This window comes from Rhinopithecus roxellana, chromosome 15 (genome assembly GCF_007565055.1).
Source record: "Rhinopithecus roxellana isolate Shanxi Qingling chromosome 15, ASM756505v1, whole genome shotgun sequence".
Taxonomy (NCBI): domain Eukaryota; kingdom Metazoa; phylum Chordata; class Mammalia; order Primates; family Cercopithecidae; genus Rhinopithecus; species Rhinopithecus roxellana.
In genome coordinates, this window is record NC_044563.1 from 12,426,944 (window position 1) to 12,452,196 (window position 25,253).

The 25,253-nt window shown below is 51.3% G+C and overlaps 2 protein-coding genes across 8 annotated transcripts in view; both read left to right on the forward strand.

Moving 5' to 3' along the window:
• The window catches only part of SPDYC (speedy/RINGO cell cycle regulator family member C), a 37,886-nt gene extending 26,117 nt beyond the window's left edge, over window positions 1-11,769 (forward strand). The window contains exons 1-8 of one of the 4 annotated variants that reach the window (XM_030918165.1): window positions 3,482-3,517; window positions 7,719-7,843; window positions 9,731-9,903; window positions 10,336-10,394; window positions 10,640-10,725; window positions 10,828-10,999; window positions 11,079-11,409; window positions 11,578-11,769. In XM_030918165.1, coding sequence (XP_030774025.1) covers window positions 3,512-3,517; window positions 7,719-7,843; window positions 9,731-9,903; window positions 10,336-10,394; window positions 10,640-10,725; window positions 10,828-10,999; window positions 11,079-11,409; window positions 11,578-11,612 — 987 coding nt within the window. In that variant the 5' untranslated portion in view covers window positions 3,482-3,511 and the 3' untranslated portion in view covers window positions 11,613-11,769. Of the gene's footprint in view, window positions 1-3,481; window positions 3,518-7,431; window positions 7,579-7,718; window positions 7,844-9,730; window positions 9,904-10,335; window positions 10,395-10,639; window positions 10,726-10,827; window positions 11,000-11,078; window positions 11,410-11,577 lie in introns of those variants that run through there. The other 3 variants (XM_030918164.1, XM_030918166.1, XM_030918167.1) reach the window with 3 other exon arrangements.
• A 9,889-nt stretch (window positions 11,770-21,658) lies between these two features.
• CAPN1 (calpain 1) overlaps window positions 21,659-25,253 on the forward strand; it is a 32,680-nt gene continuing 29,085 nt past the window's right edge. The window contains exons 1-4 of one of the 4 annotated variants that reach the window (XM_030917546.1): window positions 21,659-21,795; window positions 23,109-23,376; window positions 23,537-23,606; window positions 23,879-23,997. In XM_030917546.1, coding sequence (XP_030773406.1) covers window positions 23,110-23,376; window positions 23,537-23,606; window positions 23,879-23,997 — 456 coding nt within the window. In that variant the 5' untranslated portion in view covers window positions 21,659-21,795; window position 23,109. Of the gene's footprint in view, window positions 21,796-22,047; window positions 22,404-23,108; window positions 23,377-23,536; window positions 23,607-23,878; window positions 23,998-25,253 lie in introns of those variants that run through there. The other 3 variants (XM_010363934.2, XM_010363932.2, XM_010363931.2) reach the window with 3 other exon arrangements.

Genomic DNA, 25,253 nt, shown 5'->3' on the forward strand with positions numbered 1-25,253 from the left:
TTGTTTTTTGAGACAGAGTCCATCTGTCACCCAGGCTGGAGTGCTGTGGCATGATCTTGGCTCACTGCAACCTCTGCCTCCTGGGGTCAAGGGATTCTCCTGCCTCAGCCTCCCAAGTAACTGGGATTACAGGCGTGCACTACCACGCTCAGCTAATTGTATTTTTAGTAGAGACAGGGTTCCACATATTGCCCAGGCTGGTGTCAAACTCCTGACCTTAGGTGATCTGCCTTCCTTGGCCTCTCAAAGTACTGGGATTACAGGCATGAGCCACCGTGCCTGGCCAAAATGTACATTTTAGATAATACATTGTAGGATGCCAGTCCTCTTTTAGGATTCAATGTTGTTACTATTTGGTTGGCCATTTCTTTTTTTGTTGAGTGACTTGGCTGAATTAACTTTGTGAAGTGTATTTTCCTTGCAGTGTTTAGCCTAGAATGTCTGTTTTCTGATTTGTTTTTTTTTTCTTTTAAAAAAATCTAGCTACTGGGCCTGGTGGCTCGTGCTTGTAATCCCAGCACTTTCGGGGTTGAAGCAGCAGGATAGCTTAAGCCCAAGAGTTCAAGGTAGCAGAGAGCTATAATCATGTAATTGCACTCCAGCCTGGGTGACATAGCAATACCCCATCTCAAAAAAAAAAAAAAAAAAAAAAAAAAAAAAAAAAATATATATATATATATATATATATATATATATATATATATATACACACACACACATGTATTTTAGCTTGGCTCTCTAGGGGTCACCCCGGTCAGCATAAATCACTTATGGTCAAAGTGACCATAAACCACTTATGGGTCAAAGTTCGTGCTCAAGTTCCAGATTTTTCTCTTTACTGGTAGATATGTGTGTGGCCTGCAGACTGGCTACTGCACTTCGGTGAGTTTATGTTTTTGTCCATGTTCAGTCAGGGAATATGCTTCCCCATTTGCTGTATGTGCCTTTAGGATAATTTACAGATTTGAAATGATTGGGTTCTTAGAATAAATCTTTCGGGCTGGGCACGGTGGCTCACACCTGTGATCCCAGCACTTTGGGAGGCCGAGGCGGGTGGATCACAAGGTCAGGAGTTCGAGACCAGTGGGGCCAGTATGGTGAAACCCTGTCTCTACTAAAAATACAAAAAATTAGCTGGGCATGGTAGTGCGCACCTGTAGTCCCAGCTACTCGGGAGGCTGAGGCAGGAGGATTGCTTAAACCTGGCAGGTAGAGTTTGCAGTGAGCAGAGATCACACCACTGCATTTCAGCCTGGGCAACAGAGTGAGACTCCATCTCAAAAGTAAATAAATAAATAAATTTTTCTAGTTAAATGGTTGTTTTGTTGGGGAATGGGTCTGCTGAGCTCCTTACACCACCATTCTGGGAATTGGTATTAAAATTATTTTAAATATCTTGTTCCTATGGTTCCCTCCCCTTTGTCATGTATTTGTTATATTTGTCTTTCTCCTTTTTTTCTCCCTGAAACAAGGTAACTAGTGGCTTGTCTTTTTTTTTTTTTTTTTTTTCCCCGAGACAGATTCTTGCTCTGTTGCCCAGGCTGGAGTGCCGTGTCCCAAACATGGCTCACTGCAACCTCTGCCTCTCAGGCTCAAGTGATCCAGCATGCCCAGCTAGGTTTTTTGGTGTGTGTGTGTATGTGTGTGTGTGTGTGTTTTGTTTCATAGAGACAGGGTCTCTCTATGTTACCTAGGCTGGTCTTGAACTTCTGGGTTCAAGCAACTCTCCCACCTTGGCATCTCAAAGTGCTGGGATTGCAGGTGTGAGCCACTGTGCCAGGCTGTGTTTGTCTTTGTTAATAATGTCTCATTTTCACCGGGCATGGTGGCTCTCACGCCTGTAAAGCCAGTACTTTGGGAGGCCGAGGCAGATGGATCACGAGGTCAAGACATCCAGACCATCCTGACCTACATGGTGAAACCCCATCTCTACTAAAAATACAAAAAAAGTAGCTGGGTGTGGTGGCGCCCACATGTAGTCCCAGCTACTCAGGAGGCTGAGGCAGGAGGATTGCATGAATCCTGGAGGCGGATGTTGCAGTAAGCTGAGATTACACCACTGCACTCCAGCCTGGCGACAGACAGACTCTGTCTCAAAAAATAATAATGACAATGGTGTCTCATTTTATTACACTGTGCTCAGAGAATATTTGTATATTTCTACTTTTTTTAATGTACTGATGATTTCTTTGTGACCTAAGATATGATCATTTTTTGTAAATATTTTGTTTCTTTGGAAACATGGTGGTTTTTTTCCAGAGCAATTTTTCTTAGTTGATGTGTGTTGAATTTTGTTTTCAGATTTTTTAAAATATCAGCTCTGTACGGATCTATTCATCTTCTTTCTATTCGTTTTTGTGGTATTGGATGGTTTACAAGATTCCTAGCTCAATAGCACACTGTAAGGTCAATATAGCAAAGTTCAGATGCTTTAGAAGCTTTTTATTTGTTTGTTTTGGTGTGGGGGTGGGTAGGGTTTTGTGTTCTCCCATTACTTGGTTCTCTTTTGTCTTGTAGCACCCTCAATTTCTCCCTTCTGCATTTTCCCACTTCACTTAATGCCCACGGATGCTTCTACCCCGTTTTAGCACCTCCCCCCCCCCCACACCTTTTTTTAAACCTCTCCCGCGGAATCAATGGACTTTAACAACCTCCCCTTTCTATCGCACACACTTGTGAGCCCCTTCCCTGAGGTCTGAGCTCTGACTTCCCAGGACGTCTTCTTGGTATTTTCAGATTTTAGAATGTCGCAGTCTTTCTGATGGTGGCTCTCGATCAACCCCAGCCCGGCCACTCCTGTCTCCCCTCCTTCCCCAGCTTTTCTTGGCACAAAGCCTCGTGCCTGGGAGAGGCGGCAGCGCACGATGGCGTGCGGGGATTTTGTCGCTTTCTTTTTATTTACAGTTACTTTGAAGTTTGGACCTTCTCTGCTTTCAAGTTATGCTGACACTGTGGTTTTGGCAGCGTTTTAGTTTTTCTTTCTTGTTGCCTGGAGCTGTGTGGGGAGCAAAAGTTGGCGGATGGGACCCAGGCAACCCCTTGGGCCTCAGGACCGGGAAGTACCCCGGGCTCACTTGTGACTTTTTAAGACGGAGTTCAGTTCGTCAGCGTTTCAGCTTTTCTTATTTTCTAACACGCGCATTTGAGGTCATAAATTCCTCTCTAAGAATTACTAGTTGTGTCCTCCAACTTTGACAGACAATATTTTCTATCTTTCTTTTTCTTCTTCTTCTTTTTTTTTTTTTTTTTTTTTTTTTTGAGACGGAGTTATGCTCTGTTACCCAGGCTGCAGCAGTGGCGCGACGTCGGCTCACCGCAACCTCCCCCTTCCGGGTTCACGCCATTCTCCTACCTCAGCCGCCTGAGTAGTTGGGACTACAGGCACACACCAACCACCACACCCAGCTTTTTGTATTTTTAGTAGAAATGGGGTTTCACTATGTCGGCCAGACTAGTCGCGAACTCCTGACCTTGTGATCCGCCTGCCTCGACTTCCCAAAGTACTGGGATTATGAACGTGAGCCACCTCGCCCGGCTGCATTTGATTAATTTTTAGGAAGATGTTCTGTGCGTGCTTTTCTGCCTTTGTTGGGTGCAGTGCTACCTTATTTGTCCACTAGGTCAAATTTGTTCATCATATTCTTCCTATCTTTTATTGCTTTGCTAACTGTTTTGCCTTGCACGTGCCATCAGATCTGCAGTTACGTTTGTGATTTGTTTTTCCGTGTGGTTCTGTTGATTTTACACACACACACACACACACACACACACACACGGTTTGTTGCTTATTGACTTTATTTTTAGGAGTAAACAAATTACTATATATGTATTTTTTTTCTTTACCTGGATCTGGTTAGGTAATTATATACATTTTTTTTCTTCCTTCCCTCCCACCCTTCTTTCTTTCTTCTCCTTCCTTTTTCCTTTTATTTTTCTTTTCCTTCCTGTTTCTTTTCCTTTATTTTCCCTCCCCTTCTTCCCCTTCTCTTCTTTCCCACAGGGTCTCCCTATGTTGCCCAGGCCAGCACTACGGGTGCACACCACCACATCTAGCTATATATTTTTAAAATCACTACGTAAACTCTCTTTCTTTCTAGTTATGCTTTTTGCCCAGAGGTTTTTTTTTTTTTTTTTTTTTTGAGACAGGGTCTCACTCTGTCACCCAGCAGGCTGGAATGCAGTGGTGCAATCTCGGCTCACCGCCACCTCTGCCTTTCAGACTCAAGCGATTCTCCTGCCACAGCCTCCTGAGTAGCTGGGATTACAGGCATTCGCCACTACCACCCACCTAATTTTTGTATTTTTAGTAGAAATGGGATTTCACCATGTTGGCCAGGCTGGTCTTGAACTCCTAATCTCAAATGATCTACCTGCCTCGGCCTCCCAAAGTGCTGGGATTATGGGCGTAAGCCACTGCGCCTGGCCTAAAGTTGGGTTTTTTTGTTTGTTTGTTTGTTTGTTGAGACAGAGTCTCACTCTGTCGCCCAGGCTGGAGTGCAGTGGCGTGATCTCCACTCACTGCAAGCTCCGCCTCCCGGGTTCACACCATTCTCCTGCCTCAGCCTTCCGAGTAGCTGGGACTACAGGCGTCCACCACCACGCCCGGCTAATTTTTTTTGTATTTTAGTAGAGACGGGGTTTCACCGTGTTAGCCAGGATGGTCTCGATCTCCTGACCTCATGATCCGCCTGTCTCGGCCTCCGAAAGTTCTGGGATTACAGGCGTGAGCCACTGCACCCGGCCCTAAAGTTGTTTTAATATACTACTGTAGTTATCCCAGCTTTCTTTTAGTAATTGCATATTATTTTTTCTATCTTTATATTTTCAAAATTTTAATTAATTAATTAATTTATGTTTTAGAGACAGGGTCTTGCTGTGTCACTCAGGCTAGGTAGAGTGGCAAGATAATAGCTCACTGCAACCTTGAACTCCTGGGCTCAAGTGATCCTCCCACCTCAGCCTCTTGAGTAGTTAGGACTGCAGCCACGTGCCACCACGCCAGGCTAGTTTATTTTTTGTAGAGATGGGGCCTTGATGTATTGCCCAGGTTAGTCTCCAACTTCTGAACTCAAATGATCCTCCTGTCTTGGCCTCCAAAAAGTGCTGAGATTATAGGCGTGAGCCAATGGACCTGGCCATATATATATATTTTTGAGCTGGCAGTATGTTATTCTGTTTTATGTGTATCCTTTTATATCCTTTTATGTGTATCCTTTATAGCATGCAATGTTAATGTGTGGTTTTATAAATTAAATATACATTTACATGAATATAAATTTTATACATAGTATATTAGTTAGCATAGAATAAATTTTGCTGTGATAATTGTAACAGGCAGAATAATGGACTCCCAAAGATGGCTACATTCCACTTCCCAGACCTGAGAATATGTTATCTCACATGGCAAAAAAGACTTTGCAGATGTGATTAAGTTAAGGATCTTTTTTGAGACCAAGTCTTGCTCTGTCGCCCAGGCTGGAGTGCAATGGCACGATCTCAGCTCACTGCAACCTCAACCCCCTAGGCTCAAGCAATTCTCCTGTCTCAGCCTCCCGAGTAGCTAGGATTACAGGCATGCACCACCTTGCCCTGCTAATTTTTGTATTTTTAGTAGAGGAGGGGTTTTGCCATGTTGACCAGGCTGGTCTTGAACTCCTGACCTCAGGTGATCTGCCTGCCTCTGCCTCCCACAGTGCTGGGATTACAGGGGTGAGCCATCTCTCCCAGCCAAGTTAAGGATCTTGAGATGGGGAGATTATCTGGGCAGATTGAAGAGCCCAATGAATCACAGGATTCTTAAAGGTGAAAAAGAGAGGCTGGGCGCAGTGGCTCATACTTGTAATCCCAGCACTCTGGGAGGCCAAGGCGGGTGGATCACGAGGTCAGGAGTTCAAGACCAGCCTGGCCAATATGGTGAAACCCCGTCTCTACTAAAAATACAAAAATTAGCTAGGCATGGTGGCACTTGCCTGTAGTCCCAGCTGCTTGGGAGGCTGAGTCGAGAGAATCGCTTGAACCCGGGAGGCAGAGGTTGCAGTGAGCTGAGATGGCACTCCAGCCTGGCTGACAGAGCAAGATTTTGTCTCAAAAAAAAAAAAAAAGTGAAAGAGAGGCAGAAGAGGGGTCAGAGTCAGAAAGATTTGAAGACACCAAGTTATTGTCTTTGAAGAGGGAGAAAGGAAGTCACACTGGGGAGTTGGAAAAGGCAAGGAAATGGGTCCTAGAACTCCCAGAGCGAGGAATCCTGCTGCCACCTGGATTTGGGCCTAGTAATACCCATTTTGGACTTCTGACCTCTAGAACAGTAAAGTAATAAATAGGTGTTGTTTTAGTCCACTAACTTTATGATCATTTGGTAGAGCAACAAATAGAGATCCAGTACAATAATAACCCCTCAGTCTCAGTGGTTTTTTTTTTTTTTTTTTTTTTTTTTTGAGACGGAGTCTCGCTCTGTCGCCGGGTCTGGACTGCAGTGGCGGGATCTCGGCTCACTGCAAGCTCCGCCTCCCGGGTTCATGCCCTTCTCCTGCCTCAGCCTCCCGAGTAGCTGGGACTACAGGCGCCCACCACCTCGCCCGGCTATTTTTTTGTATTTTTAGTAGAGACGGGGTTTCACCGTGTTAGCCAGGATGGTCTCGATCTCCTAACCTGGTGATCCGCCCGTCTCGGCCTCCCAAAGTGCTGGGATTACAGGCTTGAGCCACCGCGCCCGGCCCTCAGTGGTTTTCAAATACAAAAGTTTGTTTCTTGCCCATATTACATGCCCTTCACAGTTTGGCTTTGGCTCTGTCTCATGTCTTCTGTGTCCCAGAACCCTGGCAAGGGAGGCTGCCCCTACCAGGGGGACAGCAGGCTCAGGGCAGATGGAAAAGCACAATGGCAGAACCACATTGGGGCTTTGAAAGCATCAAAGAGGTGCTTTGATGCTCTGCTTCATGTCTTCTATATCCCAGAGCCCTCTCTTGTCAGGGTTCTGGGATACAGAAGACATGGAGCAGAGTGAAAGGCAAACTGTGGGCTGAGCGCTGTGGCTCATGTCTGTAATCCCACCACTTTCTGAGGCCGAGGCGGGCAGATCACTTGAGGTCAGGAGTTTGAGATCAACCTGGCCAACACGGTGAAACCCTGTCTCTACTAAAAATATAAAAATCAGCCAGGTGTGGTGGTGCTCACCTGTAATTCCAGCTACTCAGGAGGCTGAGGTGGGAAGATCACTTGAACCCGGGAGGCGGAGGTTGCAATGAGCTGAGATCATGGTACTGTGCTCCAGCCTGGGTGTCAGAGCAAGACTCTGTCTCAAAAACAAAACAAAACAAAAAAATAGCCAGGCGTAGTGGCACATGCCTGTAGTCCCAGCTACTCAGGAGGCTGAGGCAGGAGAGTTGCTTGAACCCTGGAGGCGGAAGTTGCAAAGAGCCAGGATTGTGCCGCTGCACTCTGGCCTGGAACAGAGCGAGACTCCGTCTCAAAAAAAAAAAAAAATTAAAAACAGATATTCTTCCTAGTGTGGGAGATCAGTGTCAGATCTCCAAGGGTGGCACTGAAGGAAATGAGCCTGGACACCCTCCCAAGGTTAAAGTGAGTAGCCCACTCCCAGGCTTCTTTTTGGTACCCCTTCCTGATCTCTAACCTTAATTATTGGGGGGAGAAGAGAATAGTTGAAAACACAGCTGGTCTAGGAGATTCATTCCGTTTCATGGAACACCTTCTCTGTGCAGGCTGTGTCCAGGAACAGCCATAGACCACATAGCCAGGCTACCCAGCGTGTGGGCCCAGCAGCCAGGCTGGAACTCTATCTCCACTTAGCAGCTGAGTGGCTGGCAGGAAGTTACTCAGCCTCTCGGTGAGCAACCCAAACTCTGTGTGTTAGTTGTTTGTTCATTGATAAAATTAGGCTTCTCATCATTCTCATCAACTTCATGGGCTTGCTGTGAGGAACACGTGAGCTGATGCCATCATAGCCTCCTCAGTAGGCAGCAGTAGGTGTTTAGGGAGCTGGCTATGGACGCTGCCCCGTTCACTGCTTCCTTTCCAGGGGAGGCCGACTTCAAATGCGTGCACACACACAAACAGGGTGGCCTGATGCAGACCAGCTGGTCTAGAAAGGCCTTCACGGCCTCAGGGAGCCTGGGAGGCAGCCTGGGGGAGACCATGAAACGCAGACCAGAGACCCAGAGATCCAGAGGCAACAAGAAACTCAGAGGCTCAGAGGCCCACTGAGACCCAGACCTCAGGGAGGCCAATAGATTCAGAGACACTCAGAGAGAGCCAGAGACCCTGCCCCAGCAAGGCACAATCAGTGAATCAAAACTCGCCCACCGGGCCCTCGCAGTCCAGGCCTCATTTCCCGGCTCAGCACCTTGGCGCTGCATTTGTCAAGAGGGGAACAGGGATCGCAGCTCCCTGCCCGTCCTATGGGGTCCTGCCCGTCCTATGGGGTCTCAGGCCCTGGGGTCCAGCTGGCCTGCCTTCACGTCTCTTATAGTTGATGAAGCTTTGGAGAGGCTTTCACCCTGGGGAGCCACAGCTGGGTGCTGACTGGGCTCACAGGCAGAGGGGCAGGCGGTGAAGGCCAAGCCCCGCCCCCCAGGAAGGCCCTGATTGGTGGACGGGCTGCTTTGGGCAGGCCCCCCCCCCACTCAGGCTATATAAGCGCACTCGCCGGCAGCTCGGGCGTTATGCTCTGGGCAATTCCTGAGCTCCGGTAAGGCTCCCTGGAGGAGGAGGCTGGGCTACTTGTGCGCGCCGAGATGGAGATTGGCCCTGGGGTGGTCGACCGCACGTCCTCCTCAGCCCCGTGGTTGGCGTCACTCTCTCGGGAATGAGGGTGGGTTTAGGACAGGAGCTTGAAATCTTTGAAGTGGCCCCATCAACTTGCTCTAAATCCAGGTATTTCTCTAATTTCGTTCCTCCCTGAGGGCCTCAGTTTCCCCTCGGTGTAAGAGATCAGTGGCCCTTTCAACTCTGCTTTGGTGAGGGGTCGGGGGTGGTTGTGAGTTGGGGCCTGGAGGAGCAGTTAAACTCTGGGTTTTTTTTCTTTTTTTGCCAGGCGCAGGGGCTCACGCCTGCAATCCCAGCACTTTGGGAGGTCAGGAGTGTGAGACCAGCCTGGCCAACACGGTGAAACCCCGTCTCTACCAAAAAACACAAAAAATTAGCCGGGTGTGGTGGCGCATGCCTGTAATCCCAGCTACTCGGGAGGCTGAGGCTGGAGAATCACTTGAACCCGGGAGGCGGAGGTTGCAGTGAGCCGAGATCGTGCCACTGCACTCCAGCCTTGGCGACAGAGAGAGACTCTGTCTCAAAACACACAAACAAACAAATGAAACCCGAAAAACCTCTTGGGGTTTTGGAGACCAAAGACTTCACTTTTAACTGGCTGTGAGGCCTCAGCTTCCAGTTTCCTTGTTTAAAAATGGGTCCGAGTTAAACTTACCTCCTTACCAGGATGGAATAAGATAAGGCCCTTAAGCACAGCTCCAGGCACTTAGGAAGCCCTCAGCGGTGCTTGTTGCTGCTGTTACTCTGGCCTGTCCTGGGGTGCCAGGAGGAGGGCGGGGGTGCCTCAGCCCATAGCAACTCTTTGCTTCTTTTCTGACCTCCCCACTCCTATTGCATCCCAACTGCCCTCTGTTCTGAGCTCCCAAGTCTCTGCACCCACCCCTCCACCCTCTTGATTTGTGGGCATCATGGGGGTACATGCTAAGTCCTGAGCCTCCTTTCTCTACAGGTCAACCTGCCCCATCTCCATCTCCTATGAGATGAGTGACTCCCAAGACCCCACCACTTCCCCTGTAGTTACCACCCAGGTAGACCTGGGGGGCTGCAGCTGGCAAGGTGGGGGCAATGGGTTCCTCCGTTTTCACCAGCACCAGGAGGTCCAGGCCTTCCTCAGCCTTCTGGGTGAGTTTGGAGGGCTGGCACAGGAGGGACTGTGAGGCCAAGTGTGAAAGCAGACGTGAAGTGTGAGGTCTCACCTGCCTGTACAGACATCTGAGGCCTCTGACCCTCACCCTCTCAAGGTAACCCAGCTTAGGCAGGTAGGAGGGGAGTCCTCTCAGAAATTGGGTTCAGGGCCAGGCGCTGTGACTCATACCTATAATCCCAACATTTTGGGAGGCTGAGATGGGAGGATTACTTGAGGCCAGGAGTTCAAAACCAGCCTGGTCAACATAGTGAGACCTCATCTCTATTTACATTAAGAAAGAGAGAGAGAGAAAGAAGAGAGAGAGAGAAAGAGAGAGGGTTCAGTGGCGGCTTGGGCTGTGGAGCTTCTGATGCCACTCTTCTCCAGGGAGGCGGTGGTAACCTGCGTCCTCTCTTCTCTACCCTCAGAGGACAGTTTTGTCCAGGAATTCCTCTCCAAAGACCCCTGCTTCCAGATTTCAGATAAGGTGAGGAAGCACAGGCTGGGGGTCTCTTGAGGTTCAGGTTGAGTTGGTGGGAATTGGGTGCCCTGGCCTGGTAGGGAGAGCCACTCCCCTTCCACCCTTACCAGTTCATCTTTGCATACCCCTTCCCACCATTTTACTGACTTTCTTTCCCTGCAGCAAAACCTCCTTGGGTGCAAATGAACCTGGGTGCAAGCCCCTCCTCCTCAGAGGATAACTAACCCCCCGACCCTGATCTGTCTCTGCAGTATCTCCTGGCCATGGTGCTGGTCTACTTCCAGCGCGCCCACCTGAAGCTCAGCGAGTACACCCACAGCAGCCTGTTCTTGGCCCTGTGAGTGGCGGGGGCAGGCAGTGGAGGCATTTGCTGGAGGTGTCGGATGGGACAGGGCAGATGTGTGGCCTCTGCTCCCTGACCCTGTGCCTCTGTGGCTAGGTACCTTGCAAACGACATGGAGGAGGACCTGGAGGGGCCCAAATGTGAGATTTTTCCGTGGGCCCTGGGAAAAGATTGGTGTTTACAAGTGGGGAAATTCCTGCACCAGAGGGATAAGCTTTGGGCACGGATGGATTTCCGGGCTGTTGTGAGCCGCCAGTGCTGTGAGGAGGTGAGGTTGTGGAGGCAGCCTGGGGTGTGGGGAAGGCTGGGGTTCCCACCCCATTTACTGTCCACTCTGCTCCTCCCAGGTCATGGCAAAGGAGCCATTCCACTGGGCTTGGACTCGGGACCGGCGCCCCCACCATGGTGGGGTTCAGAGGGTCTGTCCACAGGTCCCTGTTCGCCTTCCCCGGGGTCCTGGCCTCTCACCGCCCCACTGTTCCCGCTGTGGCTTGCCCCAGCACTGCAGCCGCCACCAGCTTAAGCCTGTGTCATCCAAGTGCCCTTCTCTGACCTCGGAGTGTCATCGCCCTCCTTCCCAAAATTCTCTCTCAAGGGTCAAAAACGCCTGGGGTGGGGACTTTCTCATCGTCTTGCCCCCCGAGATGCAACTGGAACCAGGCACCTACTCCCTCCGCAGTGAGTGCAGGATGGGATAGCAGCTGCAGGGCTGGTGTGGGAGCTTGGGAGGCAGAGTGAGGACCAACAGTATGACAGGGAGTGCTGTGAGCCTGGAATCGACATGCTGCCCTTCCTGTGTGAGCTTGGCAGGTTTCCTCTCTGAGCCTCACTCTTTCCTCTCCGCAGTCTTCCCAAAGCCTCCGGCACGCCCTGGGCACTGAAGCTCTGCAGGGTGAAGAACAGCACGCCTGTTGGCCCACTGACTGACACACCATTGGCTGTGCTCCCACCCCTGCCCCTTCCTCCCAGCCTGCAGCTTGTGCCCACTCTAGTCCTGGTCCCCTCTAATAAATTCATGTCCACAGGACACCAACTGTGCTTAGGTCCTGGCCTGGTTCCTTGACCCAGGGTTGGGGTAGGGAGGAGGTGTCTACCAGGGTTACACCATGTGAGCACAGGCTTTGTAATAGCTTGGCCCCTTCCCATTGGTGGCCAGTTATTCTGAGCCTCAGTTTCCTCTCTGTGCTATCCATGCCTATGGATGATGAGATCTACACAGTCTAGATGGGATTAAATGAGATGAGGTATCTGCAGCCCTTAGAAGAGGGCCAGGGAGCCGAGCCCGGTGGCTCACACCTGTAATCCCAGCACTTTGGGAGGCTGAGCCGGGTGGATCACTTGAGGTCAGGAGTTCAAAACCAGCTTGGCCAACATGGTGAAATCCCTTCTCTACTAAAAATACAGAAATTAGCCAGGCATGGTGGTGGGTGCCTGTAGTCCCAGCTACTCGGGACACCAAGGTGGAAGAATTGCTTGAACTGGGGAGGCGGAGGTTACAGCAAGTTGAGATCACGCCACTGAGCTCCAGTATGGTGACAGAGTGAGGCTCTGTCTCAAAAAAAAAAAAAAGAAAAGAAAAAAAAAGGGGGGGTGGGGGCCAGAAACATATTGGGAAACAAAATTTGAATGGAAAACTGCTCTTTATTTAGTCTAGAAATGCCTTCAGGGCCAGGTTTACTTAGGAATAAGACTTGATCACTTCCTTGAGCTGCAATCAAATATAATATTGTAATTATAATAACCCCCTCTACCCCAAGAGACATGAGGACTCAAAAGGGTTAATTTCTTTCTTTCTTTTTTTGTTTTTTTTGAGACTGAGTCTCGCTCTGTCGCCCAGGCTAGAGTGCAGTGGTGGGATCTCGGCTCGCTGTAACCTCTGCCTCCCGGGTTCAAGTGATTCTCTTGCCTCAGCCTCCTGAGTAGCTGGGATTATAGGTGACCACCACTGCACCTGGCTAATTTTTTTGTATTTTTAGTAGAGATGGGGTTTCACCATGTTGGCCAGGCTGGTCTCGAACTCCTGACCTCATGATTCACCCACCTCGGCCTCCCAAAGTGCTGGGATTACAGGCGTGAGCCACCATGCACAGCCCAAAAAGGGTTAATTTCTTAATGGCGGAGATAGGAAGGCTTCCCAGAGGAGATGGCAATCAGACTGCACCTGGATATTCATGGAAGGACAGTCTAGAGTAGTGATTATGGCTTGGTCTTTGGAGCCAGCTTTTTAAATTCAAATTCCAGGTCTCTGTGTTAGCTTGGCATGTTATTTAATTTCCCTGTGCCTTCATTGACTCATCTGTAAAATGGGTTATTCTGAGATGTGAATAGGTTAATCCCATGGAAGGGTTTAGAACAATGTCTGGCATGAACAAGTGTGAACCCTGGGTGTTCCAGTGGAGGAAACTGCCTAGAGAAAGGCTGGTGAGGAGGGTGTTTAGGGGGTGAAGATGGAGAAGGGTAGCAGAGGATAGACAGAGTTAAGAAAGCCTGGAGACTGAGGACATTAGAAGCCAAGACAAGGACTAAAAAGTATTTTTAATATGTTTTTCCAATAGATAATATATTCACATGAACATTTTAAACCAAGAGCCACCCTCCTACCCCTGACTTCAGCTGCCTGGTTCTCTGCCCTGAAATCAACGAAAGCAATAGTTTCTCCTGTCCTTCCAGAGAAAGAGTCTAAACTTATAGAAGCCCATGTGATATAATAAAAATTTTAAAAAATATATAGATGGCGGGGCGTGGTGGCTTACACCTGTAATCCCAGAACTTTGGGAGGCCAAGGTGGGAGGATCACTGGAGCCCAGGAGTTCGAGACCAGCCTGGGCAACATAGTGAGACCTCATCTCTGCCAAAAAATTTAAAAATTAGCTGTGTGTGGTGGTGCATGCCTGTAGTCTCAGCTACTTGGGAGGCTGGGGTGGAAGAATCACTTGACTCCAGGAGTTGGAGGCTGCAGTGAGCTATGATCGCACCAGGGCACTCCAGCATGGGCGACGGAGCGAGAGCCAGTCTCAAAATACATATGTATGTATATTTGGTTCCTGACAGAGCTCCTGAAACCCTTGTAATTTTCTTTTTTTCTCGCTCTGTCACCCAGGCTGGAGTGCAGCGGAGGGATCTCGGCTCACTGCAAGCTCCGCCTTCCGGGTTCACGCCATTCTCCTGCCTCAGCTCAGCCTGTAGCTGGGACTACAGGCGCCCACCACCACGCCCACCTCATTTTTTGTATTTTTAATAGAGACGGGCTTCCACCGTGTTAGCCAGGATGGTCTCGATCTCCTGACCTCGTGATCCGCCCGCCTCGGCCTCCCAAAGTGCTGGGATTACAGGCTTGAGCCACTGCGCCCGCCCTTAACCCTTGTAATTTTCTAAGTGATAGAAGTCTTTTCTTGATAGCAACCCTCCCACCTCTATTAATCCTAATAAGACCACACCTGAGTTTACGCTAATGAGGTGACAAGACTGGGGGCTGGGGGACTGAAGATTGGGTTATAAAAACCGGTGGATGTGCTGGGAGGGTAGAGAGGGCCCTGGAAGCTCTGTGCACCATACCCCCAGTGTCTTGCCCTACGCATCTCTTCCATCTGGCTGTTCTGGAATTGTTTCCTTTATAATAAACAGGCAATATCCTAGGAAGTGAGGCACTTTCCTGAGTTCTGGGAGTTGTCTACTGCATTATCAAACCTGTGGAGGCACTGCGGGAACCTCTGAATTTGTAGTTCGCCAGAGAGAAGCATCAGTTCCCTGGGCACCCCCTTTGTGGCTGGTATCTGAAGTGGGGGCAGCCTTCGGGTACTGAAACCTTAACCTGTGGGGTCTGTGCTAACTGCAGAAGTAAATGTCAGAATGGAATTGAATTGTTCAACACCCCATTGGTATTGGAAAATTGGTGCGGAAAAATGTATTTTGTGAAAAAAAGACAACACACCAGATATGTATATATTTCCCACACCGTGTTTTTTTTGTTTTGTTTTTTTTTTTTTTGAGACAGAGTCTCGTTCTGTCGCCCAGGCTGGAGTGCAGTGGCCGGATCTCAGCTCACTGCAAGCTCCGCCTCCCGGGTTTACGCCATTCTCCTGCCTCAGCCTCCCGAGTAGCAGGGACTACAGGCGCCCGCCACCTCGCCCGGCTAATTTTTTTGTGTTTTTTAGTAGGAGACGGGGTTTCACCTGTGTTAGCCAGGATGGTCTCAATCTCCTGACCTCGTGATCCGCCCGTCTCGGCCTCCCAAAGTGCTGGGATTACAGGCTTGAGCCACCGCGCCCGGCTCCCACACCGTTTTTATTAAATGCCAGAATTCTCTGCTTCCTGTTGTGCACTTATGAATGCATTATGAAGTTTTTTTTTTTTTTTTTTGAGACGGATTCTTGCTCTGTTACCCAGGATGGAGTGCAGTGGTGCAATCTTGGCTCACTGCAACTTCCACTTCCTGGGTTCAAGCAATTTTCCTGCCTCAACCTCCCGGGTAGCTGGGATTACAGGCGCACACCACCATGCCCTGCTAATTTTTGTATTTTTAGTAGAGACGGGGTTTTGCCATGTTGGCCAGGCTGGTCTCGAATTCCTGACCTCAGGTGATCTACCTGCCTCAGCCTCTCAAAGTGCTGGGATTACGGGCATGAGACACTGAACTGGCTATTTTTTTTTTTTTTTCCTTTTTGTGAGACAGCATTTTGCTCTGTTGCCTAGGCTGGAGTGCAGTGGCACAATCTCGGCTCACTGCAGCCTCCGCCTTCAGAGTTCAAGCAATTCTCCTGCCTCAGCCTCCCAAGTAGCTGGGATTGCAGCCATCTGCCACCATGCCTGGCTAATTTTTATATTTTTAGTACAGAACGGGATTTCACCATGTTGGCCAGGATGGTGAAGATGGTCTTTTATTTATACATTTCTTGCTACAGCTGTGTTGTATTAATCTTTTTTTTTTTTTTTTTTTTTTTTGAGACAGAGTCTTGCTCTGTCGTCAGGATGGAGTGCAGTGGTGCAATCTCGGCTCACTGCAACAACCTCTGCCTCCGCGGTTCAAGTGATTCTCCTGCCTCAGCCTCCCGAGTAGCTGGGATTACAGGCACCCACCACCACGCCTGGCTCATTTTTTGTATTTTTAGTAGAGTCAGGGTTTCCCCATGTTGGCCAGGATGGTCTCGGACTCCAGACCTCGTGATCCGCCCGCCTCGGCCTCCCAAAGTGCTGGGATTACAGGTGTGAGCCACCGCGCCTGGCCATCTTTTTTTTTTTTTTGAGATGGGTCTCACTTTGTCACCCAGGCTGGAGTGTAGTGGTGTGATCTTGGCTCACTGCAGCCTCAACCTCCTGGGCTCAAGACATTCTCCCACCTCAGCCACACAAATAGCTAGGACCACAGGTGTGTACCACCACGCCCTGCTAAATTTTGTATATTTTGTAGAAAGGGGATTTTGCCATGTTGCCCTGACTGGTCTTGAACTCCTGAGCTGAAGGGATCCCCCTACTTTGGCCTCCGAAAGTGCTGGGATTACAGGCATGAGGCACCACTCCCGGCCTTGTGTTCTTGTTTATGGATGTACCATAAAGTAACTCATTGCCTACCGATCAATATTTAAGTTGTTTCTAGGATTCTGGCAATCCTATGGTGTGAGACTTTTTTTTTTCCTCCAGACGGAGTCTTGTTCTGTTGTCCAGGCTGGAGTGCAATGGCACGCTCTCAGCTCACTGCAACCTCCACCTCCTGGGTTCAAGCTATTCTCCTGCCTCAGCCTCCTGAGTAGCTGGGATCACAGGCACAGACACATGCCACCATGCCCGGCTAATTTTTTTTTTTTTTTTTTTTTTTTTTTTTTTTTTGAGATGGTGTCTCGCTCTATCGCCCAGGCTGGAGTGCAGTGGCGGGATCTCAGCTCACTGCAAGCTCCGCCTCCTGGGTTTACGCCATTCTCCTGCCTCAGCCTCCGGAGTAGCTGGCACTATAGGCGCCCGCCACCTTGCCCGGCTAGTTTTTTGTATTTTTTTTAGTAGAGACAGGGTTTCACCGTGTTAGCCAGGATGGTCTCGATCTCCTGACCTCGTGATCCGCCCGTCTCGGCCTCCCAAAGTGCTAGGATTACAGGCTTGAGCCACCGCGCCCGGCTAGTTTTTTGTATTTTTTAGTACAGTCAGGGTTTCACCGTGTTAGGCAGGATGGTCTCGATTTCCTGACCTCGTGATCCGCCCGTTTCGGCCTCCCAAAGTGCTGGGATTACAGGCTTGAGCCACCGCGCCCGGCCAATTTTTTGTATTTTTAGTAGAGATGGGGTTTCAACATGTTGGCCAGGCTGGTCTTGAACTTCTGACCTCAGGTGATCTGCCCACCTCGGCCTCCCAAAATGGTGGGATTATAAGCGTGAGCCACCGCACCCGGCTGGTGTGTGACTTTGTAAGGATACCATTATTCAAATGTAAGAAGGTATCTAAAGAGTGAATTCTGAGAAGAAATGCTGAGTCTAAGGGCCCAGTCAAAATTGTCATTTTGGTGATTTTTGCCAAATGTCCTTCTGTAGAGGCTATGCCCACTCACCAGATTCCCTGCACACAGTGCATGACAAGGTTTGTTTTCCAGAACACAGGTCCACCAGCGGGGTGCCAGACTTTTTTATCTTTGCCAAACTGCTAAGTGGGAAACAGTCTCTTGGTGAATCTTTTTTTTCTTTTTTTTTTGAGACAGAGTCTCGCTCTGTCGCCCAGGCTGGAGTGCAGTTGCCGGATCTCAGCTCACTGCAAGCTCTGCCTCCTGGGTTTACGCCATTCTCCTGCCTCAGCCTCCCAAGTAGCTGGGACTACAGGCGCCCACCACCTCGCCCGGCTAGTTTTTTGTATTTTTTAGTAGAGATGGGGTTTCACCGTATTAGCCAGGATGGTCTCAATCTCCTGACCTCGTGATCCACCCGTCTCGGCCTCCCAAAGTGCTGGGATTACAGGCTTGAGCCACCGCGCCCGGCCTATTTTTATTTTTTTTATTTTTATTTTTAGGAGAGTTTCACTCTTGTTGCCCAGGCTGGAGTGCAATGGTGCAATCTTGGCTCACTGCAACCTCTGCCTCCCAGGTTCAAGTGATTCTCCTGCCTCAGCCTCCTAAGTAGCTGGCATTACAGCCACGAGCCACCACACCTGGCTAATTTTGTATTTTTAGTAGAGATGGGGTTTCTCCATGTTGTCAGGCTGGTCTCGAACTCCTGACCTCAGGTGATCCGCCCACCTCAGCCTCCCAAAGTGCTGGGATTATAGCTGTGAGCCACCACCACACCCGGCCGTCTCTTGGCGAAATTTCAATTCATATTTGCTTTTTCAGTGAGCTCAACATTTTGTCATATGTTTAAGAGCTATTGACCTTCTTTTATTTGTGAACTGTTTTTTTTTTTTTTTTTTTTTGAGATAGGGTCTTACTCTGTCATCAGGCTGGAATTCAGTGGCGCGATCACAGCTCACTGCAGCCTCGGCCTCTGGGATAGCTGGGACTACAGGCCACCATGGCCAGCTAATTTTTTGTATTTTTTGTACAGACGGGTCTCACCGTATTGCCCAGGCTGATCTCGAACTCCTGGGCTTAAGCGATTCACCCACTTCGGCCTCCCAAAGTGCTGGGATTTACTTTTATTTTATTCTATTTTTTTTTTTTTTTTTTTGAGTCGGAGTCTTGCTCTGTCACCTGGGCTGGAGTGCAGTAGCCGGATCTCAGCTCACTGCAAGCTCCGCCTCCCGGGTTTATGCCATTCTCCTGCCTCAGCCTCCGGAGTAGCTGGGACTACAGGCACCCGCCACCTCGCCCGGCTAGTTTTTTGTATTTTTAGTAGAGACGAGGTTTCACCGTGTTAGCCAGGATGGTCTCGATCTCCTGACCTCGTGATCCGCCCATCTCGGCCTCCCAAAGTGCTGGGATTACAGGCTTGAGCCACCGCGCCCGGCCTATAAAGACAGGGTCTTGCTCTGTTGCCCAGGCTGGAGAAGTGGCACAATCATAGCTCACTACAGCCTCCAACTCCTGGGCTCAAGCCATCCTCCCATCTCAGCCTCTGCAGCAGCTGGGATGACAGGCATGCACCACCACACCTGGCTAATTTTCTAACTTTTTTTTTTTTTTTTTTTTTTTTGAGACGGAGTCTTGCTCTGTCACCCAGGCTGGAGTGCTGTGGCCGGATCTCAGCTCACTGCAAGCTCCGCCTCCCGGGTTCACGCCATTCTCCTGCCTCAGCCTCCCAAGTAGCTGGGACTACAGGCGCCCGCCACCTCGCCCGGCTAGTTTTTTGTATTTTTTAGTAGAGACGAGGTTTCACCGTGTTAGCCAGGATGGTCTCGATCTCCTGACCTCGTGATCCGCCCGTCTCGGCCTCCCAAAGTGCTGGGATTACAGGCTTGAGCCACCGCGCCCGGCCTGTAATAGATGGGGTCTTTTTTATAGATGGGGTCTCATTATGTTGCCCAGGCTAGTCTCAAACTCCTAGCCTCAATCAATTCTCCTGTCTAGGCCTCCCAAAGTGTTAGGATAATAGGAATGAGCGACCACACCCAGACCATGATTTTTAAAAATATATATATGGAGAAAAATACTCCTGTAAGATGTTAATTGTAAATGTTTTCTTCAGTCCATCATTTTGACATAACTGTATAGATTTTTAATGTAGTAAAAAATGCAATTTTATGACTTTTGAGTTTTGTGTCATAGTTAAAAAGACCATTTCCACACTGAGATGATATAAAAAGTTTCTCCTTTAGCTCCTGGCGGGTTTTTTTTTTTTTTTTTTTGAGATGGAGTTTCGCTCTTGTTGCCGGCTGGAGTGCAATGGTGCAATCTCCACTCAACACAACCTCCACCTCTGTCTCCTGGGTTCAAGCAATTCTTCCAAAGTGGTAGTGATCATTTTACCCTCTCTTGGTGCATGAATGCTCCAGTTATTCTATATCCTTGACAATATGACAACACTTGATTTGGTCAATGTTAAATTTTAGCCATTCTAGTAGGTGTTCTTTGAAAAGCAGTCCTTCTAGTGACTTTAGTTTACATTTCCCTAAGAGTAATGCACTCAGTGCTTTTTCATGTGCTTATTTGCCATCCAGAGATCTTTTTGGATGAAGTGTCTATTCAAATGTTTTGTCCATTTTTTGACAGGCACGGTGGCTCACCCTGTAATCCCAGCACCTTGGGAGGCAGAGGCGGGCAGATCACTTGAGGTCGGAAGTTTGAGACCAGCTTGGCTAACATGGTGAAACCCCATCTCTACTAAAAATACAAAAATTAGCCTGGCGTGATGGCGAGCGCCTGTTATCCCAGCTACTGGGGAGGCTGAGGCAGGAGAATTGCTTGAACTTGGGAGGTGGAGGTTGCAGTGAGCCAGGAGCATGCCACTTCACTCCAAAAACAAACACCAGAAAACAAACAAATGTTTTGTCCATTTTTATTGGATTTTTACTCAATTGTAAAAAGTTCTTTACACAAGTCTTACATCAGATAGAATTTTCACAAATATTCTTCCTAGTCTATGGCTTATCTTTTCATTTTTTTTTTTTTTTTTTTTTTTTTTTTTTTTTGAGACGGAGTCTCGCTCTGTTGCCCAGGCTGGAGTGCAGTGGCGCAATCTCGGCTCACTGCAAGCTCCATCTCCCGGGTTCCCGCCATTCTCCTGCCTCAGCCTCCCGAGTAGCTGGGACTACAGGCGCCCGCCACCACGCCCGGCTAGTTTTTTGTATTTTTAGTAGAGACGGGGTTTCACCGTGTTAGCCAGGATGGTCTCGATCTCCTGACCTCGTGATCCGCCCGTCTCGGCCTCCCAAAGTGCTGGGATTACAGGCTTGAGCCACCGCGCCCGGCCTATCTTTTCATTTTTAATAGTTTTATGCATTTTGAGGAACAAAAGGGTTTTATTTTGATGAAGTTCAATTTATTGATTTCCTCTATCATTTATACTTTTTGTGTCATATTTAAGAAATCTGGCCAGGTGCCAAAGTTCACACCTGTAATCCCAGCACTTTGGGAGGCTCAGACAGGAGGACTGCTTGAGCCAGGAGTTCATGACCAGCCTGAGTAACACAGCAGGACCCCATTTCTACAAAAAATTTAAAAATTAGCTGGGTGTCGCGGCATGTGCCTGTAGTCTCAGCTACTCAGGTGGCTGAGGTGAGAGGATCTCTCGAGCCCAGGAATTTAAGGTTACAGTGAGCTGTGATCAGGGCACTGCACTCCCGCCTGGTCAATGAAAGCAAGACCCTGCCTTTAGAAAAGAAAAAAGAAATCTTTTCTAAACCCAATATTGTTAAGATAGTCTCCGCCTGCCACCTCCCTAGTTTAAGCCACCGTTCTCTGTCCCTGGACACCTGTGCAGAAAGCCTAGGAGCTAGTTCCATCCCTCACTCACCAGATTAGATCAGCGGCTCTTAACTTTTGAGGGGTCATGGGCCCTAGAGTCCTGGGAACGCTATGCAATTTCCTCAGCAAAAAGCTTGCATCCACAACCTGCAAGGCTGCAGCAGCTGCTGGACTGGGACTGCGAGACCAGCGAAAAGCCCTGACTTGGGAGGGTCTCAGGGGTCTCTGCAGTCTCCCCACCCACACCCCCGGCCTCTGCGCCGAATCCTGGACCCCCAACTTCTTGCAGCCGGTGAAGCAGGACCTCCGGGTCCTGGGGGTGGGGAGTGGGGGCTGCCGTCCTGCTCGGGCCTCTGCCGCCCTCTCCTGGGTAAGGTGATACATGGGCGCTTCCAGGTGGGTGGGCTGAGAGCTTGGGGGAGAGGACAGGGATGTCCACCTCTCGAAGTTTCCAGGTTCAAGAAACCCCAGAACGTTAAAGAAAGATGGGTTCCCGCAATTGCCCATCCCCATCCCATAGGCTGCACGCATGTGGAAAGCCGGGCCAAGCGGGGCAGGGACTTACCCAAGGTCACGCAGCGAGCCCGGTCCCCCAGGGTTCCCCTGGGGAGCGCCGAGCAGGGGCGCGGCGGTGGGGTGGGGGGGGGGAGCGGCGCGGCCCTGTGGGGTGAGGCTGCCGTTTGCGGAGTGTCAGGCAGGGGTCTGCTCGCTGCCCGCCCGGTCCCTCTTCAGAACAGCTGCCGCAGCCTGAGGTAATCTCGGCCCCGCGCCTGGGCGGCTGGGAGCGGCGGGAGCAGCTGCGGCCGCGCGGAGCTAGGGGAGCTGGGGACGGGGCGGGCCCGGGCTGCGGGAGGCGGCGCCGCCGCCCAGTCGCCCGGGAATGCCCGCCGGGGCGCGCGTGGGGTGCGGCCGTCCGGCCCTGCAACTCGAGCTGCTGCCCCTGGTTAAAAATACCCCCTGTCCGGCCCTCCCCCTCCTCTCCCCACGGTGCCCTTCCGCCGCGCCCCAGCGCCTCCCCGCCCCACCCGCGCTGGCCCCTCCCTGGGGACTGCTCTGCCTTTTACTAATTTGTCCTCTCGCGGAATTGGCCCCCGGCCTGCGGAGGGAGGGGCGGGGAGACACCGTGGGTAAGAGATAGTCAGAGACCGTGCCGGAGAGATAAGGGAGAGCCGAGAGGAAGCGGGGTAGGAGCCCCAGGAGGAGGAGGAGGAGGAGGAGAAGGAGAAAGGGAGGGCGGAGGGCGGAGGGGCAGCGGGAGGAGGGCGGGGAGGAGCGCTCTTCCTGGTTGGGCCCAGCCCTGAGCTGCCACCGGGAAGCCAGTCTCAGGGACCGCAGCGACCCCCAAACACCCCTCCCCCAGGTAAGAAGCTGGGTGGCCGAGCCGGGATTCTTTGACCCTGGCCACTGCTCCCGGGCTGAGGGGCTGCCCCAGTTCGGCCCCTTCTGGGGGCCCTCTGCGTGCCTGGGGCAGGGACGGGGGCTGGAGGAGCGGCACAGCCCGGGCGCCTGTCCCAGCCTGGCCCACCGCTGTCCCCAGGGGCTAGGATAGGGCCCACCAGCTCTGATATGAGCCTGCTGCGGGATGTTCTCAGGGACTGGGTTAGGGCCCACCAGCTCTGATATCGAGCCTGCTGCGCGGGCCTGAGGAGGGGACCCCGACTGTCTGCGGTTTTCAGCCCACGGCAAGGGGCCGGTGCGCAAGGATCTTGGTTAATTTTGTGAAGGGGTTGCAGGCCGGCCTTCCCAGCTGTGTCCCACCTGCCCAGTTCCTTGTGCTGTCTGGAGGCTCCGCCCTGCCCCACCTGACCTGCTGGCTCACCACAGAGCTGCAAGCCCCTGACAATGGGATCCGGGAAAGGAGAGGTGGCCGGCACTCCTGAGAACTGGGAAACCCCTTTCCTGTATTCACTGGGAGCACCGAGAGGTGTCTAAGAACCCTACCTCTGTGAGGGGAGCAGTGAGGCAGGGAAACCCCAGGTTTGGGGATGGATAAGCAGGGGCAGGAGAGCAGCGCTTGCAGGCAGGAGCCCAGGTTCTAGTCTGAGCAGGCCCATCTCTCCGGCAGGATGGCCGAGGAGATCATCACACCGGTGTACTGCACCGGGGTGTCAGCCCAAGTGCAGAAGCAGAGGGCCAAGGAGCTGGGCCTGGGCCGTCATGAGAATGCCATCAAGTACCTGGGCCAGGATTATGAGCAGCTGCGGGCGCGATGCCTGCAGAGTGGGACCCTCTTCCGTGATGAGGCCTTCCCCCCGGTGCCCCAGAGCCTGGGTTTCAAGGACCTGGGTCCCAATTCCTCCAAGACCTATGGCATCAAGTGGAAGCGTCCCACGGTGAGAGGGGCCATCCTGGGTGGGACTTGGCTGAGCCCAGATCCTGGATGAGGAGTAGGGATGGGACTCCATGTCCCTGGTGGGCAATGGGGTCTGGGGTGGCCTGGTGCCAATTTCTGGGAGGGGCTGGCCCAGGAACAGGACTCTGGGTCTCTCGTAGGAGCTGCTTTCAAACCCCCAGTTCATCGTGGATGGAGCCACCCGCACAGACATCTGCCAGGGAGCACTGGGTAGGCCCCCAGGGCGCAGGGTCCCGGGTGTTTTTTCCACAGTAGTTCCCCATTCCCGCTTCTTCAGGCTCTGCCCCAACCCCTCCCTCTTGCAAGCCCAGGCAGGCTCTGGCTATCAGCGCTGGGGCTGGTTTGCCCAGATTACTGGGTCTTTTCTGCAAGCTGAGGGGAGTTAAGTGGCACCCTGGCCAAGGAACCCCAGATTCTCCCTAGCACCTGCTTCCCCCGGGGCAGGTGGTAGAGCAAGCTGATGTGCGTCCCTCCCTCCCCAGGGGACTGCTGGCTCCTGGCGGCCATTGCCTCCCTCACTCTTAATGACACCCTCCTGCACCGAGTGGTTCCACACGGCCAGAGCTTCCAGAATGGCTATGCCGGCATCTTCCACTTCCAGGTGAGGGCCCCCCTGGGGAGGAGGGGCAGCAGGCACTGGGGGAGATGCGGAAGGATGACCCACAGCACCTGCAGTTAGGGCCACACCCTGTGGGGCCAGTCCTCCCTGTAGCAGGTATTTGACCTCTCAGTGCCATCTCCGGTCTGTCATGTGTGAAGTGACTGGGCTGGGAAGGTATTTCAGCTGGCAATTTTCCTAGGTGGTTGTATGTATCAGGTGGAAAGTGCTTGAAAGAACAGAAAGACGTTTATGTTATATCCTGTGGGACAAATTCCGATCCTCCCAGAGGTCGGTCTTAGTTGCCCCATCTGAGAAAGGAGTGGTCGCTGGGGAAAACAGATCAGCACGCGTGGCCTTCTCCACCTGTCAGGCCTCCTATCCCCCAACTCCTGCGCTTTGGCAAGGTCTGACTGAGCCCAGCAGAAAAGAAAGACTCGGGATTAAGTCTATGTAAACCAGCTTTTCCTGACGGTGTGCCCAGGGCCCATTTTTCAAGTCACACTAATCAATTCTCAATGATCTGCCTTTGGGAGGGACATGCCCAGCAACCCAGAATGAAGCCCTCCAGCCTTGGAGGCCCCAGCCCTGCCCAAAGGACTCCTGGGTGTTCCCTCCTTCTGCCTGGTTAGAGAGCCCCTTACCCTATTCTGTCCTTGCCAGCCTTGCGCGGGTGGAGGTGGCCTTCGGAACCCAGGGTGCGGAACCCACAGTGCGGATCTACTTTGGCTCAGCGCCACACCCACCCGCTCTAGTCTGCAGGGGCGCAGCCCCCCCCTTCCCTCGCTCCTCCAATCCGCTCCTTCCTGGCCTCCGATTGGCCAGTTCAGTACCCTGCACCCACACTCTCCGCAACCTGGGCTCTTAGGGCTGCCTCCTCTCCTCCCCACCACCCTCCCCGCGTTGTCCTGGCCTCGACCCCTCAGATGGTACCTGGAGTCCTTGGTCGTTTTTGACCCCAGACGCCTTGGGCCACGATCCTGCCCTGGGAAACCTACCCCTTGTGGCATCTCTGAAGCAAAGCATCTGCACATCTTGTGGTTGTAGGATCTGGATGCCACATTTTCACTGCTCATCCAATGACATAGGTGTCCCCTAGCCCCCTAGAATAGGGAGGGAAGAGCTAGGGGGCCATGGCCTAAAAAGGGGCTAGTTCTGGAAAGCCCAGGCCCGACAGCTTTCCCACCTCTCTGTGCCTGAGGAGGAACCCTGTTTGTTCAGTGACTCGCTAAAGGCTTTGTGCCTGTGTGCTCTTGTTT